The 14,935-nt window shown below is 55.5% G+C and overlaps 1 protein-coding gene across 1 annotated transcript in view; it reads right to left on the reverse strand.

The window, feature by feature from the left end:
* LOC141961799 (hydrocephalus-inducing protein homolog) overlaps positions 1-14,935 on the reverse strand; it is a 125,680-nt gene that overhangs the window by 11,043 nt on the left and 99,702 nt on the right. The window contains 13 exon segments of the mRNA XM_074909136.1: positions 198-347; positions 741-932; positions 1,045-1,172; positions 1,998-2,134; positions 3,146-3,279; positions 3,947-4,077; positions 4,586-4,763; positions 6,447-6,584; positions 7,442-7,651; positions 8,338-8,454; positions 10,339-10,531; positions 11,972-12,285; positions 13,131-13,274. Coding sequence (XP_074765237.1) covers positions 198-347; positions 741-932; positions 1,045-1,172; positions 1,998-2,134; positions 3,146-3,279; positions 3,947-4,077; positions 4,586-4,763; positions 6,447-6,584; positions 7,442-7,651; positions 8,338-8,454; positions 10,339-10,531; positions 11,972-12,285; positions 13,131-13,274 — 2,166 coding nt within the window.

Raw genomic sequence — 14,935 nt, forward strand, 5'->3', positions numbered from 1 at the left:
TCTCTGAGCAAGCTCCCCAGGGGGATTTCAAAGCCCCTCTCAGAAGAGTGTGCTGCAGGGGAAACTGAGGCACAGTGGGTACAGGGCTTGCAGAAAGCTCTCTGTGGAGGCAGACGCCGTCTCCTCCTCCCCGTGCTGGGCTCTCGTTACCACGCTGTCCTGCCAGACCTCCTGGGGGTGACACTCGCCCATCTCACCTCTTCGGTGGGCGAAAACCTCACTCGGACGTGGCATCGCTGTCCCGGAGCGAGGGTTCCAGCCGAGGGCAGCGCCTCGAAGACACACGGCTGGGCTTTCAACTTCTGGGGCACCTTCTGACGCAGCCCCGCTGGCCAATGCTTGTCCACCTGAGCACAGAAAACAATTGTGTGAGGTCTCCTCGGTCTGCGAGGACAGACCCTCGGTCCCCGCAGTGCTCTGAGACACCGTCACGGTGCTGAGGGCACCCACAGCCAAACCAGCCGAGGCCACCCCTGGCCTGAACTGGAGGGAAAACACGTCGGCAGGGCAGGCAGATGGGGAGGCACCGTCCTCAGAAGAGGAGGAGCGGGGGAAGGTGGCAGAGAAGTGAAGCACCAGCTAATGCCCAGGTCCAGGTGAGCCAGCCTTGCTCTGTACCTCCAAAGCTTCCTCAGACGAGCTGCAGCCCAAGTGCTCACGCAGCCACAGGGCAGAAAGGGCAAGAGAGGCAAAGAAAACCCAACCGAGAAGGTACGTGTTACACATGGTCTGTGCTTTACCTTCTTAACAGGCTCATTTATAGTGATGAGCCAGTTACAGGGGACCTGGACCTGATTGTGGAGCTGGATGGTTTCCTCCTGGCACTGCCCACACTGCAGAGTGGAGAACTCCAGCCTGTCCCTGGAGACGCAGACGGCTGGCATGGCCACGCTGGCACGGAGGCGGACGTGGAACGTGGGGCCTCCTGCTACCTAGGGAAGGACAGAGCATCCAGCTGAGAGCCCCGGTGACATCTGCTGCTGTCCCCGACCTGCCCCGAGAGGTGCACGGGCACAGCGGCGCGAGGAAGCACGCCGCAGGTACCTTGATGGGCAGGAGCACGTCCACCTCTCCCAGCGGCAGGTTGGCACTCTGTGGGTCAAAGCACACTTCAAATGTCTTGCTCTCGCAGCAGGGCAGGTGCTTCACGCGGTCCAGCTCCACACTGAAACCTTGAACAGACGAAAATAAAGCAGCTGAGATACACAATCGACATGAACGTGTCACAAGCACGTTAAGGCCGTATGTCCTGGCTGGCAGCTCTGTGAAGTTCCCCTTTGTACCTGTGGAGAAGACTGCCACTCCTTCTCCCTTGTCACCGCACAAGGAGAAAGGGTTTTCACAGCCAGAATCCAAGACCCACATGGTAAAAAGGAAACATCTCAGTTGAGGAGCTCCAGCCATTCCTTCACTAGGGATCCCAGGGAAGGATGCACAGACCTCTCCAAAGGAGAATTTCCAACTAAGATTCCCCCATGCCATGGTGCTCTCTGAAAAACGATTTAGAGGAGGCACCTGATCACCCTTCAGACACGGCGAGGCACCGTCACGGCCTGTTTCGGAAGCCTGTTTTGATACAACAGAGGACCTCACAGGCTGTCTCCTCACTAAAGGCTGAACAGAAGTGCTATGGCATGATGAACTTTAAACAAAGCACTTCCAAACCACAAAGGGTCCATCTGTTTGCAACACAAGCTCATGGAGTGCCCATCAGATGATGCTCATGGTAGCCAAGAGCAGAAGATGCTGAGAGGTGACCAAGGTGATCAGCCCACCCAGCCCCTGCAGGGAAGCGTTAGGGCAGGCCCAGGAGGGCCGGGTCTCTGAGTGCTGCTGGCCTGGAGAACTCAGGCTCTAAAGCACCAGGCAGCAGGTCCCAAGGAGGAAAAAGTTATACATACAAGCACTCATAAAACCTCCCCGTATCCAGTGGCTTAAGCTAAACTGTCAGAGACAGCTCCTTCGAGCCCACGTGAAGGCTCTCCAGCACTGGTTACCTGTGTCACGCAGGACCTGTCTGTCAGCGCAGAAGGACACAGGGAACTGCCCGGTGTTGGTGATCCTCACGACGTGCATGGGGGTGTTACCAAGAATCACGTACCCAAAGTCCAGGAGGTACTCGGGCAGCTCAGCTCTGAAAGGAGGAGTAAGGACAATCCTTAAACCACAGCCTGGCTGCATTTCCAAGAGCATGAAAGATGCAAATAAAATATTTCTGGATTCACTGTTGTAAAAACTCAACTCAAGACCATGAAATCCAAGGCCTGACCACCTGGTAATAAGACTTTGGTAAGTCACGAGGAGCATAGGACCTAGGTTTTATCAGCTACCAGTGGGGCCTTAAAATAAAATTAGTTTAAAATGAATATAATTTATCACAGCTCCTCTGCTACGGGAAGCCACTGTAGGTAAGTCCAGTGGACCTCCACCGGTCTCAGTGAAACTGCTATGCCCCATGTGCAGCCCCAGCCTGAAAGTGCTTCAGGACCTTGTCATGGGATTCGCCTGCACAGGAAATCTTCACTGCTCTGCAACCACATCTGTCCCCAAAGCAGCACGGACAAATGCAGTAATCAACACCTGCAAGATTCATGGGAGGGGCCTTTCCCAGAGCAATCTCACTCGGGAAAGCACATACGTGATCTGTTTTGCAGAGCATCTTCCCGAACTGGAGCCTACCGTGCCCGTGCCTCCTCATGGAGGAGCAGAGGGAAGATACCGAGGTAAGCCCTGCAGTCCCACCAGCATCCGAGCCACCGGATTTGTCAAGGGTGTGTCAGCCTCTGCGGTTCCCTACTCTTTTTGCTCAGTGTGGTCTGTTAGCCGGAACAAAGATTTGAGTTGCCTCTTTCAGATCTGGTCAGCAGGGACGGTGCTGGTGCTCTCTGGAAGGGCCTGATGCTCTGCACTGGCCCCCTCAGCCCTAAGAGCAGGACCCAGCGCCTGTGGGGAGCTGAGCACCTCCAAAGCTCAGGGTGGCTCTGTGGCAGTGAGGACACTCAGCTGCTCACAGGGAGCACGGCAAAGCCACCAGGATCAGACCCTTTCTGGAGTCCCCACTACCCCCAGCTCTCAGGAGCAGGGGTGCACTGCTGGGTGCTACCCTCGGGGCACCTGGAGACAGGGTACGGGAGCCCCTACTAACTTGAGAAGCCTCTGACGAGCGCGCTGGTCAAAGGCAGTGGCCTCTGGGGGACCAGAGGTGAGAGCTTTCTGCTGCTCCAGGGCGTGTTCTTCCATCAGCAGCTGCTCCATCTGCATCTGCAGCCCAGGGTCCAGCTGAGGGAAGGAAAGGCAGCGGCTGGTTAGCAGCGGTCCTTCCCAAGGCTCCCCCCTGCTCGTGTTGGAGGGGTGATGGGGTCCTTCTGTCTCGCTGCTCAGTGTCTGTGACACCTCCTGCTCTCTCAGGCAGGGCCTCATCTCAAGGGCAACGAACTCCAGCAACTTCGCCTGCCCAGTCACTGTTACAAAAGCTGATCTGGCCAGACAGACAGACAAGCCAGGAACCTTCCAGAGCTTCAAGTCTTTGCCTGCCCCCAGCCAGTGTCAAAGCAGCTCGGACAAGAGCTCTCTTGTAAAGGGAGTCATGATAAGGCTGCTGTCTCTGAGAGATCAGCACTGGCAGCACAGTCCCAGAGCACAGTCAGGCTGCTGCTATTAAGCTCTGTAAACCTGGCAGGGCTTGGGTTGTGAGCAGCAAATCCCCCAGTGATGACCTACATCCCATCACGAAGTGCCATAAATTTCATCACTTGAGCAGGGTCTTCAGGATCTCTCCCTGGGGCAGCCCCGGGGGCACTGCTGAGCTGTGCAGGATCATGGGCAGGTGTGGGCAGGGAGGTCCCAAGTGCCAGCAGGGCCCCGGGAAGCCTGCTGCGGGCTGCCAGGGACCCAGTGACACCGGGGGAGGGTGGCACGCGTCAAACGGGGCAGCAGCCATTCTCACCACGGCGTCCAAGGGATCTGGGGGTGGCTCCGCAGCCACAGCCGCCCCCAGAACTGCTGCTTCCTCTCTCTGGCCATCTTCCTCCATCTTTTCTATCACCTCCTTGAGGACCTTCTCATATTTTTCATTTCCTGAAGGAAGAAAACATCCACAAATAGAAGTGGGGCACAGAGCCATTCCCCTCAAAGCTGGGAAGCCCCACTCCCCTGACTCTGGCCTCTCCCAGAAACACCCTCCCCAAGCAATGTATGGAAAGTAGATGCTTCTCCTCTATCAACCCTGATGTTCATTCCCACCCATCTTCCTCCCCACATGGGAGCATCTCATCCCCTGCAATGTGCTGCAAATCCAACCCTGACAAAATCCCTGCCAGCCTGTGCTCAGCTTTCCAGAGCATTTCTGTCTAGCCATCACCTTCCCAGGACTCCGACCTGCTGGCAAGCTCTGCAGGATGGTTCCTGGGGCAAAGCCCACACGGGCTCATCTGCCAGAGCTTCAGGAAGCAACCGGGGTGTTGAGTGTTGGTCTGACAGCCCTGAAACCTCCAGGCTTGGTGGAGGCAGTTTGAGCTGCCCTACGGGCACCTGACATGGGGGAGAAACAGGGGCCCCTCCTGGGGAGCAGACAGGCCGTGCTCACCTTTGATGTTCCTGGGCAGGTCCAAGTAGATCCTGGGAAAGCTCCCCTCTCCCTTCAGGGAGATTTCTTCGGGCTCCAGGTGACCCACTTGGATCTGGAAAGTCCTGCGGAAGGCTCCAGGCACTCCTGGCAGGTAGTAGACTTTCAGGACTTGCTCCTTGCCAGGTCCAACGTAACCCTGCAGGGTGTGGGAGAAGAGGGAGGGAATGCACCAGAGAGGGTTTGGCAGAGGGACGGCTCAGACGACAGACATGCCGAGAAGAGAAGGCAGGTTCTCGTACATAACAAAGTATCAGACAGCATCGCCTTCTCGCTTTCATAGAATCGCAGAAGCTGAGGTCTCCTACACCAGGTCCTTCGGAGGGCCTGTAGGGATGCATTCCCCCAGGACAGACCCACAGACCACCCCCTGCTCAGCATGAGCACAGCTCTGCCCCTAATGGTGTTTACCCTCTGCTAGCAAGAGCCAGACTGAAGAAATAAAAGCTCTTTTAGCAGCCCCTATACAAAATAAGGGAAGTGCCCACACTCTCATCATGGCCAGCAGCTCCTGCCACAGCACACCAGCGGTTCCCAGGCTGGTGTTGAAGGGCCTGACCCCTTATAATGATCCCAACCAAACACCTCCTGCCTGTGCGGTTACACCGGGGTGCGTGAGCCTATTCGGACTCATGGTGACCTGCAAACATGCATCTCCGGAAAGGCAGGAGCAGAGACTAGGATGACATCTAGGGAAGGTGTTGCCAGGCAGGGCACCTCCTCTCCGGGCTTCCAGAAAGGCTGCCCCAGCCCCAGGCTAGGCTCACGCCAGCCAGGCTGAGAGCAAATGCAAGCGGACAGCGACACAGCCCTGGGTGACGGGACACAGCCGCAGCTTCCCTCGGCTCGCCCTCTGCACGCTGGGCTGGACCCTCGGCTCCCCGCTCCCCTTCACGCTGCAGGGAGAAGGTGCTGAGCGGGACAGATCCTGCCACTTGGTGCCCTGAGCCCCTGGTGCAGCGCAGAACACAGCTGCAGCGAAAGCCAGCCCTGCCAAGCTGCCAGCGCCGGCGGGGCTGTTAAAGCGACCGACTGCGCGGGGCCAAGCAGAGCTGGGTCTTGGGAAGCTGGCAGGAAGAGGGCGTCAGTGTGTCACCCCTTGTAGGAGACAGGCATGAGGAAATGTGAACGCCGTTTGGCTTCCTCTTCCCACTGCAAAAAGGGACTAGACAGGAATGCTGCTCCAGCCCAAAGACAGCCACGCAGGACTGAGAAGTTCGGACGGTGGGATGCTGCAAACTCCTCTCCTCGCTGTTCCAGCCCTGCTCCTGCCTGGCCCCCTCACTGCCCCACAGAGCTCCTGCAGAGCAGCAAAGCTGGGGGAGTGGGGGACCGGCACAGGGGCTGCTACAGTTCTGCCAAAGCAGCTTCATGCCCAAGTGAGAGAGGATTTAAGTCCCGCTCAGTGCTGGCAGGGGCCTGGCAGGGTGTGCTACAGGCAGGGACAAGGGCTAAGCCCTGTCCGATCACACAGCCTGGGCACGGTGACCCCCAGGAGAGCCGGCACAGCGCGGCCCCGGTGCCCGCACAGCCGGAGCGCTCAGCAGTTGGGGTCCCCAGAGCCACCGAAGCGCTGGTGCCTCCGGCCAGTGGCTGCTGTGTGACGGCAGGGTCACCCGCTGGCAAAGGCCGTGAAGGGGGGCCGTTAGGACTGCGCTTGCTGGACCACCCCTGCCCCCCAGCAGCAGCTGCTTACAGCCCTGTCTCTCCTGTCTGCTTTTGTGGGTTGCTTTCTTTTTTTTAATTTTGTGTTTTTCCCCCACAACCCCCTCCTGGGCAGCCTGACCCACAGCCAGGGTCCAGGCGCCACCTCCGTACTCACCGTGCTGGGCAGGACCAGGGGCACGCCGGGCAGGGGGCTCTCTGCGGTCCCCACGCCGGGACTTAGCACCACGTAGTTGAAGCCCATCTTCCCTCTGTTCTGCAGGGTGACCTCTGCTTCGGTGACTTTGTTAAACAGCTGGAGAGAGGACAGAGGAGTGGCAAGATGAAGGCACAGGCCTGATACTGGGAACCTCCTTCTGCATTCACTGGGGTGTGAGCAAATGAACTCAACGCAGGAGAAAAGCAGAGGCAGAGGAGATACAGGCACTTGAGTCTCCCTGGTTAACCTGGGTAAGCCACCGCCACAGGGCACCCCTTAGCCCTACACAGGAACAGACACTGATGGTGGCACGCAGAGGGGCAATGCCAACCACAGAGATCAGTCATAAGGAAAGCAAAGAGGAGACAAGCTCTCTGCACCTCATGGTGTGTCATCTCACACCCAGCTGGGACAAAGGAGGTGCCATCAAGACACTGCAGAAGAAAAAGCACCTGCAGTGACAGCAAAATGGGAGACAGGGCCAACAGCTGGAAATATCTGTGGGGTTTTTGACCGAAAGGAAGTGGGGATTATTCTAGGACATTCTCTCCAGCTACAGTGACTGGGAAGCCCAAGTTAACTTCCTCCCTGGTTTATTTTGCTGATTAATCAAGAACATTAAAAGAGAGCACCTCCTGGGACCTCAGGCTTTAGGAGCGGATCAGCAGATGGACGTCTTGGGGCACGTCCCTCTGGAGATCACCACTGGGACCCTGCCTGCCCCAGGAGGCGGCGTTAGTTACCTTGAGGAGGAGGAATTACCAGATGGAGGGGGGCGGACATGGTTATTAAAAACCAGATTGGATGCAGCACATATCACTCCAAGGTTGTACTTCCAAGCCATAGAGCCAACAAAGTAGTTGGGAAGGGGAGAGAGCCCCAGCCCTAGGTGGCAGCAACACGCCGGTGATGGTTTCACGGCAAGGACCTCTGCCAAGAGAAGCGTGCGGTACCTGCAGCCCGCAGTCGATCTCCGTGACGTCTAGGAGGTAGTTGATGAGCGAAGCCTCCCCGCTCAGCGCGATCTCATAGGTCGGGCCTCCTTCCACCCTGCACAGCGCCGTGACGTGGGCGACGATATTTGTGTGGCCAAAGAAGGTGAACATGACCCGCTGGCTCTTGCCTGGCTGCAGCACACCGCAAAGCGGCAGGACATCGAAAACCTGGAGGTAGGCGAGGAGAGATCAAGATGTCAAGCATGGAAATTGATGCAGAAGAGCAGCCACGGCTTGGAGCGAAGTACAGACGTGGCTGGAGGGGGCTCTTCCTCAAACACAGGCAAAATCATCCTAATCTCATCCTGTACCCATTCCACTTAGCAGTGGAGGGGCCACGGGGAAAACCTTCTCCCATGCTCCCTCATTAATTAATACACTACATATTAAAAGTAATTTGGGATGTCGCCTGGCAGCAAGAAATTCTCTCCACTGCAGAACTTGCCTTTAAAAGCACCTTTTACTGCCCTAAGCAAAACACCGTATTCAGAGGTGAAAGCTCTCAGAGCTGGGGGGAGGACTCCAGCCCAGCTCATCTGATGTTTTTCACTCTCTCTGATTCGCATGCTGCGCGCTCTCAAGATGCTACAGCAAAAGCTACCGCAGAAATTTCCTGTTGACCACTTGATTGGCAACAAGATGAAGAATGCCCTCCATAGCTGCTGCACAGGTCAGCCCTACGACACGTCCTGCGTGGCCTCTCCAGTGACCGGTTGCTTCAGCAGCGCTGTGCGATGGGCTTGGAGGGACGCGAGGCCACTCTGCGAGCAGCATCGAGGGCCACCAGTGGGGAGGGGGGGCTACAGAACTGCTTGCCACACCGGAAACGTGGCACAAGATGGATTCCCACTTACCTCCTCCATTCCCAAGCTGACGGGCTCTGCCTCCACAGACTGCATCAGTCTGTTGATCCCCACCAGGCCCTGTGTCTCCACAGCCCCTTCCAGCTCCTCAGCAGGGGATGGCAGCACCTGCAAAACAAGCACCATGGGCTGCAGCGAGCGCCTGGCTGGTCTGGGCGAGAGCACTCTGCTGCAGGCTCCGCCACCTCACCCAGCCAGGAGCAGCTGAGATGGGACCTGGGTGCAAATCAAGTACGGGTATGTCCGTGCCATCCGTTGAGTGGGTCCAAGCCCACCCACAGGTGAGACACGGGCTCCGCCTGCGCTTCCTACGCGCAAGCGTGCATGGGGAAGCTGAGTGCACCCAGCCCTCAGTCCTGGCAGAGACCTCAAGGGCATTTTGCACCCTTGTGCCAGACCAGCTTCGCTCACTCCTGCCCAGGGAACGTGCCCAGAACCCCATGCCTCGACAGGTTAGGTTCTTCAGGACAAAAGCAGGAGCACAGCTGCAAGCGTATCAAACCAGGAAAATAAGGGCTTGGCACAAGTATCCCATTTCAGAGAGTGCTTAGGTTTCATCTCGCGCACCCATCAGTGCTGGAGAGCTGAGGATCTCCACCAAGTCACTCTCTTGAATGACACCTTCCTGAAGAAGGCGGCAGAGATGTTCTTCTGTCTCCCAGCAGCTGAGAGCTGGTGTTTGACCTCAGCGGTGCCATCTTTCAAAAGGAACCTCATCCCCTATTTAATAAGCGAGGGCTTTGTGAGTGCTTTTGAAGTGTGGCAATACCTGCTTCTTCAGTAACGTGAAGAAGGGCTTTGTGCTGGGGCCTTGGCATCAGCAGAATCTGCAAGAATTTTTATGGGACATCTTTACACCTAATCAGAGGCTACATCTCCCCGGTAGATGAAGCTCAGAATCAGAAGATTCAATGCTCTTTCTCTCATCTCCACATTTTCAAGCCTAGCAAAGCTTTGCCAAGTGCCTATTCCCAAAGATTCTAACCCGCACCTTTCCTAGGCCTATGGTCTCCCGCCTCCCCAGGGAGGTTATGTGGGTGTTGCCTTGACACAGTCACACAAGCAGAAGGGGAAGCTGCAATCCAGGCGTATCCTTTGAAGCCTTTTGGATCCTACTTAGCCACATCTACTGGATTTTCTCTGTTTTTTTTCTGCATACATGGCAACAAAGCAGGAAATAAAGAAGATTCCACGCTTCTATCCAAAAACATTCAGCCACGCCATTCTTTACGTCTACGGGGTATCATTTCTCCTGATCCAGAAAAAATGTGCCGTTATAATGTTAAAATGACCGAAGTTTGGATGTGAGCAGGTGCAACCCCTCTCCTTGACCTTAATGTCAACGCCAGTGCTTTCAGAACTTCCCATGCTTTCTTGCATCCTCTTTTATTGCCCCAGGAGCAGCCTCTGTCCCACACGATGCAGAACAAGGCGCCAGTTCCCACTAGCACGGACATCAAGCTCCAAAGCACCGAGGTTCACCAGGAAGGTCAGCAGACCAAAGGCCATTTTTCATGCCAGGAGGAAGAGACAATGACCTTGAAAAGTCTCATTTTATCAAAGATGGCTCTGTGGCCATCCCTGCAATACTGCAGGTCTCGGGTGAAGGCAGAGACATAAAAACATGCAGCTCCAGCTGGGGGTGAGAAGGTGGTACCTGGAGATCACAGTACTTGGCACAGCTTGATACAGGAAGGAAACTGGAAGCCTTCACATCATGATGCAGATAAAAGGCTCATTTTACAGTGTAAAAACGAGCTAAAAAACCCCAAACTCAGCATAGGTCTGTAGGATCTCAGTGGGCTTCTCCAAGCAAAACTACCCGATTTCTCCCTCCCCAGAAGTCCCATGTCCAGCCGCTGGCCCTGCTGCCCAGCCCACCCTCAGGGCACATGACAACAGGGCAGCAAAAAGGGGGACTGGCACAAGTACGGCTTTTCAGTGGCAAGATGGGGGAGGCAACGCAAGCGGTAGGTGTACAAGAAAATCTACCTTTGCTTCCAGGGAGTCATCTGCACCTGCTGGCTCTTGGGCAGGATCCCCTGCGGCTCCCAGGGCTTTAGCTGGCTCCTCCACACCTCCACCCCTGCAGCTGCTCCCTGCAGACACCGAGCGCTCCAACCAGGCTCCCTCCTCCTTTGGTGGTTGGGGTTTGGTGAAAAATTTCGGTACCGGAGGGCTGAACCTGGAAAATAACATGACTTTGATTGTGGACCTGCAGTGGGAGGGAGGGAAGCCTGCACGAGCAGCTCCTCGGCAGGATGCGGCCCCCGGCTGGGCACTGCGGGTGTGAATTCAGTAACGGGTCTGAGCCAGCAGCTCCCAAACCAGGATGGAGCAGGTCAGCATACGGGGCTGCCTAGGGATGACGCTGCTGTAGCGGCGGCACAGGCAGCTGGCAACTGGTTGCAAGGAGAAATGGAAGAGGACACGGGTGAAAACCTTGTAGGGAGGTAAAAATCACAGCAGGAAAGGAAGAGACACACAGACTGTGCAAAAAGGTGAGCCTGAGACACAAAGGGGCAGATCCGGAGAGCAACAAGCCAGTGCAGAGCCGCCAGTGCCCTCCTGAAAGCACCCACAGCTGCAGACTGGGCCTCCCCCACCCAGAGGGCCAAGGCGAGAACTTCTGCAGCTCCACCAGGTGCTAACCCGGAATATTTCCCCTGACACCACCCGCAGCTGCAGGTCAGCACAAGCAAGCAGCAACGCCCGAGGCTTTCTCCAAGCACGTAAGGCAGGAGCAGGGATAGAGCCCGGAGCCTGCTGCGCCCTAACCCCGACAGAGCCCAGCGCCGTGCGGGGCACCCACGGAGCCCGGCACGGGACACCCCACACACGCGGGGCAGCGTGGAAAGACCCGCTGAGAAACTCCGGCAGAGACACGGCTGAACAACCCGTTGATCCCTGAGGAGCGCCGAAGCAGCAGCGATCGGTGCTCCGGGGAAGGGAGCTTGTAAACCACAGCCCAGCGCTGGCTGGCCCTGCTTCCCAGGACGTTCAGACAAGTGCTCCCACCAACGCCTACAGCTGCACCCACAGCTGCAGCAGAACCTGCCCTTTCCCTGTAAGACACTAAATGGCTGTTTAGGGAATGTGATGTGCAGTTCAACAGATGAAAACTCACTGCACCAGTGTGGTGTTCGCCTCAGGCCACAAAGGTCTGAGAAAGCAGCTTTCCAACCCCAGCCTTCCTTCCCAGGGGAACCAGTATGGGGGCTACAGTAAAGCAGCAGCAAGAGACTGTGTAGGTTCTTAGTGTAAAATGACAACACATAGGGTTGGCAGGGAAGAAAAATCATATATCTGCTTGTCCCAGTGCCTAGGTATGGGTTTGTAGCTCCAGAAATAAAGCAGGACTCCAGGTTATGGACAATGCAGGAAGTGTTGGTAGCATCTCACAGCCCCAGCTTGGCTGGAGAACGTTGTTTCCTTCCCAGCGTCAAACTGGTGATCACTTATTCCCTGAGCACCTAAGCCCGACCACGGCTGGGAGGTGTTACTCCCCCAGGGAAAGTTGAAAGCAATTTGTCAGATCACAGGCAAACAGCCTTGGTCTTTGCAAAGCACAAACAGGACACGAGGAAGGAGAAGAGCTTCAAGGAGAGAGCAAAGGGGCACATACCTCATCTGGCTCACGCGGCTGTCCATCAGGAAGGACCAGTGGTACTGGACAAGAAGCGGGCTGCAGTTGGTCAGCTCGATGTAACGCACATCTTTGGTGTCGTTCAAGATGCAGCCGAAGTCCAGGGCCGTGGGCTGGATACGGAGATTTGGGAAGTAGACTTCTCCCCGAATGGTGACCTGCTCCTCATGAGGATGCTCCAGAAACTGTATCTTCAGAACCTTCTCCACTACCCGGCTACACAAATCCTCTTTATAAGCAGGGTTAAATCTGATGGAGAGAAGAAGTTCCTCCCCTATCTCCAGCTTCATGGGCTGCAAGGAAATGAAGAGTATTAATCACCAGTGTGATGAAGTCCCAAGGTCTGGCAGCACGAAACGTGGAAATGTTCAACGTCTGACCCCAGCATAGGCTTCTCAGTTCATCCTGTGTTTTCTTCACAGTGTGTGCCTGACTGCAAGCCCCACCACGCTCTGTCTGAGACTATCTCAGGCTCATCTCACTGTGCTCTGCATCAATACACGAGGAAAATAAATATTCTACTCCTGAATTCGGGACCCCCAGGAGCGATGTGCTAAATACACAACTAAATCAGCATTTGGCACACCAGGGCCTTTTGCCCCAGCTCTAGAGGAACTGCTTTGCCCTCCCAGCACAAGCAGCATGGCACTGCAGCCTCGCCCTTGCAGGGGCTAGTCACTGGCACAGCACAGAAGCGGTGGCCGTGCCTACAACGTTTAGCAGAGCCCATGTCCAACCCCTTCCTCCAACAACAGGGCAGAGGCCAGGCAGCGGCTGGAGGAGCCTCCTCAGCCTTCCTGGAGGCAGGGCTGCCCCTGAGGAAAGCCAGCTGCTCTGGAGGGTGTCTGAGAATGGCTGCTGGAGAGCTCAGTGACTTCCAAGAGACACCGTTATACACGGCTTGCCCAGGCCTAGCTGCCTGCTCCCCTCTCCTCACGTCTTAGAGCCAGGATGTATTTCCCCAGTTCAGATGATATTTCGTTTCCTTCAGCAGCTTGCTTCAAATCTGACTTAGTTCAGGCCAGTCTACTGCTGAGTCTAAAGAATAAACTCCTCTGCTAGAGGACCTCCCAACAGAAACGTACCACCACACCCCCCCTCTTCAAACCCCACAGCGGGAGGGCCCACGGCTGCTCACCTGAGCGTCTGCAGAGAGGGGCTGCCGCTCCGCGTCACAGATTAAGAAGGGCTGCTCTAAGGCCAGGACGACGCTGAGTGGCAGGGCCGAGGCGTTTCTTAAAGACAGAGACTGGTGCTGCAGAGTTAGGACATCACCAGGTTGCTACAGAAACAGGACACAAGGGGAAAAAACAACATGAAGTAGCCACGGAAGTCCTTCCCTTTCTGATGCATTTCAAGTTTTTCAACCCCAGAAGTGCATACACCTCTATTTACTATTTTTGTTAGTTTCTATCCTTCTAGGTGTTTTTTCTCTAAGTATATCAGATCCTTCCATGTTTAGAAACCACAGCATCCCCCGGGGACAGGGAAACACTCTGGCACACAAAGGAGGGAATAGGACCCTGAGAGGAGGCAGCTGCATGAACAAGACCAATAGCAGAAAGTGAACCCAGAGCACTTGTCTCCATTTTCTATCCTCTCGAGAAGAACGGCACAAGATGATTTTCACTCACATAGTCATTTCTTACAACCTTGTCAGCTCTAGTAGCCTCATAAGAGCAGTGATGCTGGTCAGAGGAGAAAAGCGAGCAGGATTTGGCCCATAGCAGAGAGCCTGCAGCAGCCTAAGGTTGGCTTTGAGCATCTACAGGCACATACAGCCAGGAGAAACCTCAACAGTCAGGCTGCAACGGGTGTCCTGCTGCCCCTGCTCCAGTGACAAGCTGTCTGTAGCCTCAAAGCTCGGCTCTGCCTAAGCTATTTCTTCCTGTTTATGCATTGCTCTGGGCTTCCTGCATGGTTTATATAAACTAGACAGTGTTTGGGCAACTTGTTCTGGATGTATTGATATCAAACAGCTGCAGTGTCATAACACTCAATAAATCCGAGCACATGGCATCAAGCAGACCACAGGCAGACATCAGGGATAGCTGAAAAGCTTCTAATTAAACCTGAACTGCCTGCTCACAGGATTTTGTGCTTCTCTGGAAGCCTGGGAACCAGAGGAGAGGCCTGAAAACACAGAAACTAAATAATGAAGTAGCTTCTCTTTTTCAGACACCTCAAGGGAGAGGGAAGGTGATGCAGGAGTCAGGATCCAGAGGCTAAGGGGCACCTGCTTTGCGCTGGCGTTATCATCACTGCAGCTGAAGGATGTCTGCGGGTCCTTTGAAGAAGGTGAAGCTTGGGGAATTGCAAAGGGCTACCATCCATGCCAAGAGCAGAGAAGGCAAACAGACAAAATGACAGGTTTTTCTCATCAGCCTGAAGAGCTGACAGGAATCTCAGTTCTTCTCAGCTTCCCTACAGGATCGGTGTTCAGACATCACCGTGCCTCGGAGGATCCCCAGAAGCCTCCCTTCACCCCGAGTACAGGAACTGGTGTCTCTCTAGAAGTAGCCATGATCCCCCTCGGCAGAGCAGCTGTTCTCTCTGTTTTACTTGGGTGAAGTTAAAAACCAGTCCCATCTCTGAAAACACCCTCGCTTACTTTACGAAGCCCCTCAGGAAGGGTGAGGAGGGGGTTTAGCATCGCTCAGCTGCAGCACTCTGCTCGCCCACCTCAGCCCCAGCACACGAGGTGGCTGTGCAAAGCCCACGCTGTTCTCGTGGGTCCCACACATCTCGCCCTGTGCCCTTGGCTCAGCAGCTCAACTCTGTCTCCACATCAAAAAGGCAGAATACAGCTGGTGGGACTGCTCCCGATCCCAGAGGGGCGAAATATTGATCTCAGTGTTAATGGCAAAATCTTGGTCCCGCTCAGCTCAATAGTCAAAGCCCCAGGGACTTGGAGAAGCCATTTAACTTCCTCCTTCGAACACA

The sequence above is a fragment of the Athene noctua genome, chromosome 6, assembly GCF_965140245.1.
Source record: "Athene noctua chromosome 6, bAthNoc1.hap1.1, whole genome shotgun sequence".
NCBI lineage: Eukaryota > Metazoa > Chordata > Aves > Strigiformes > Strigidae > Athene > Athene noctua.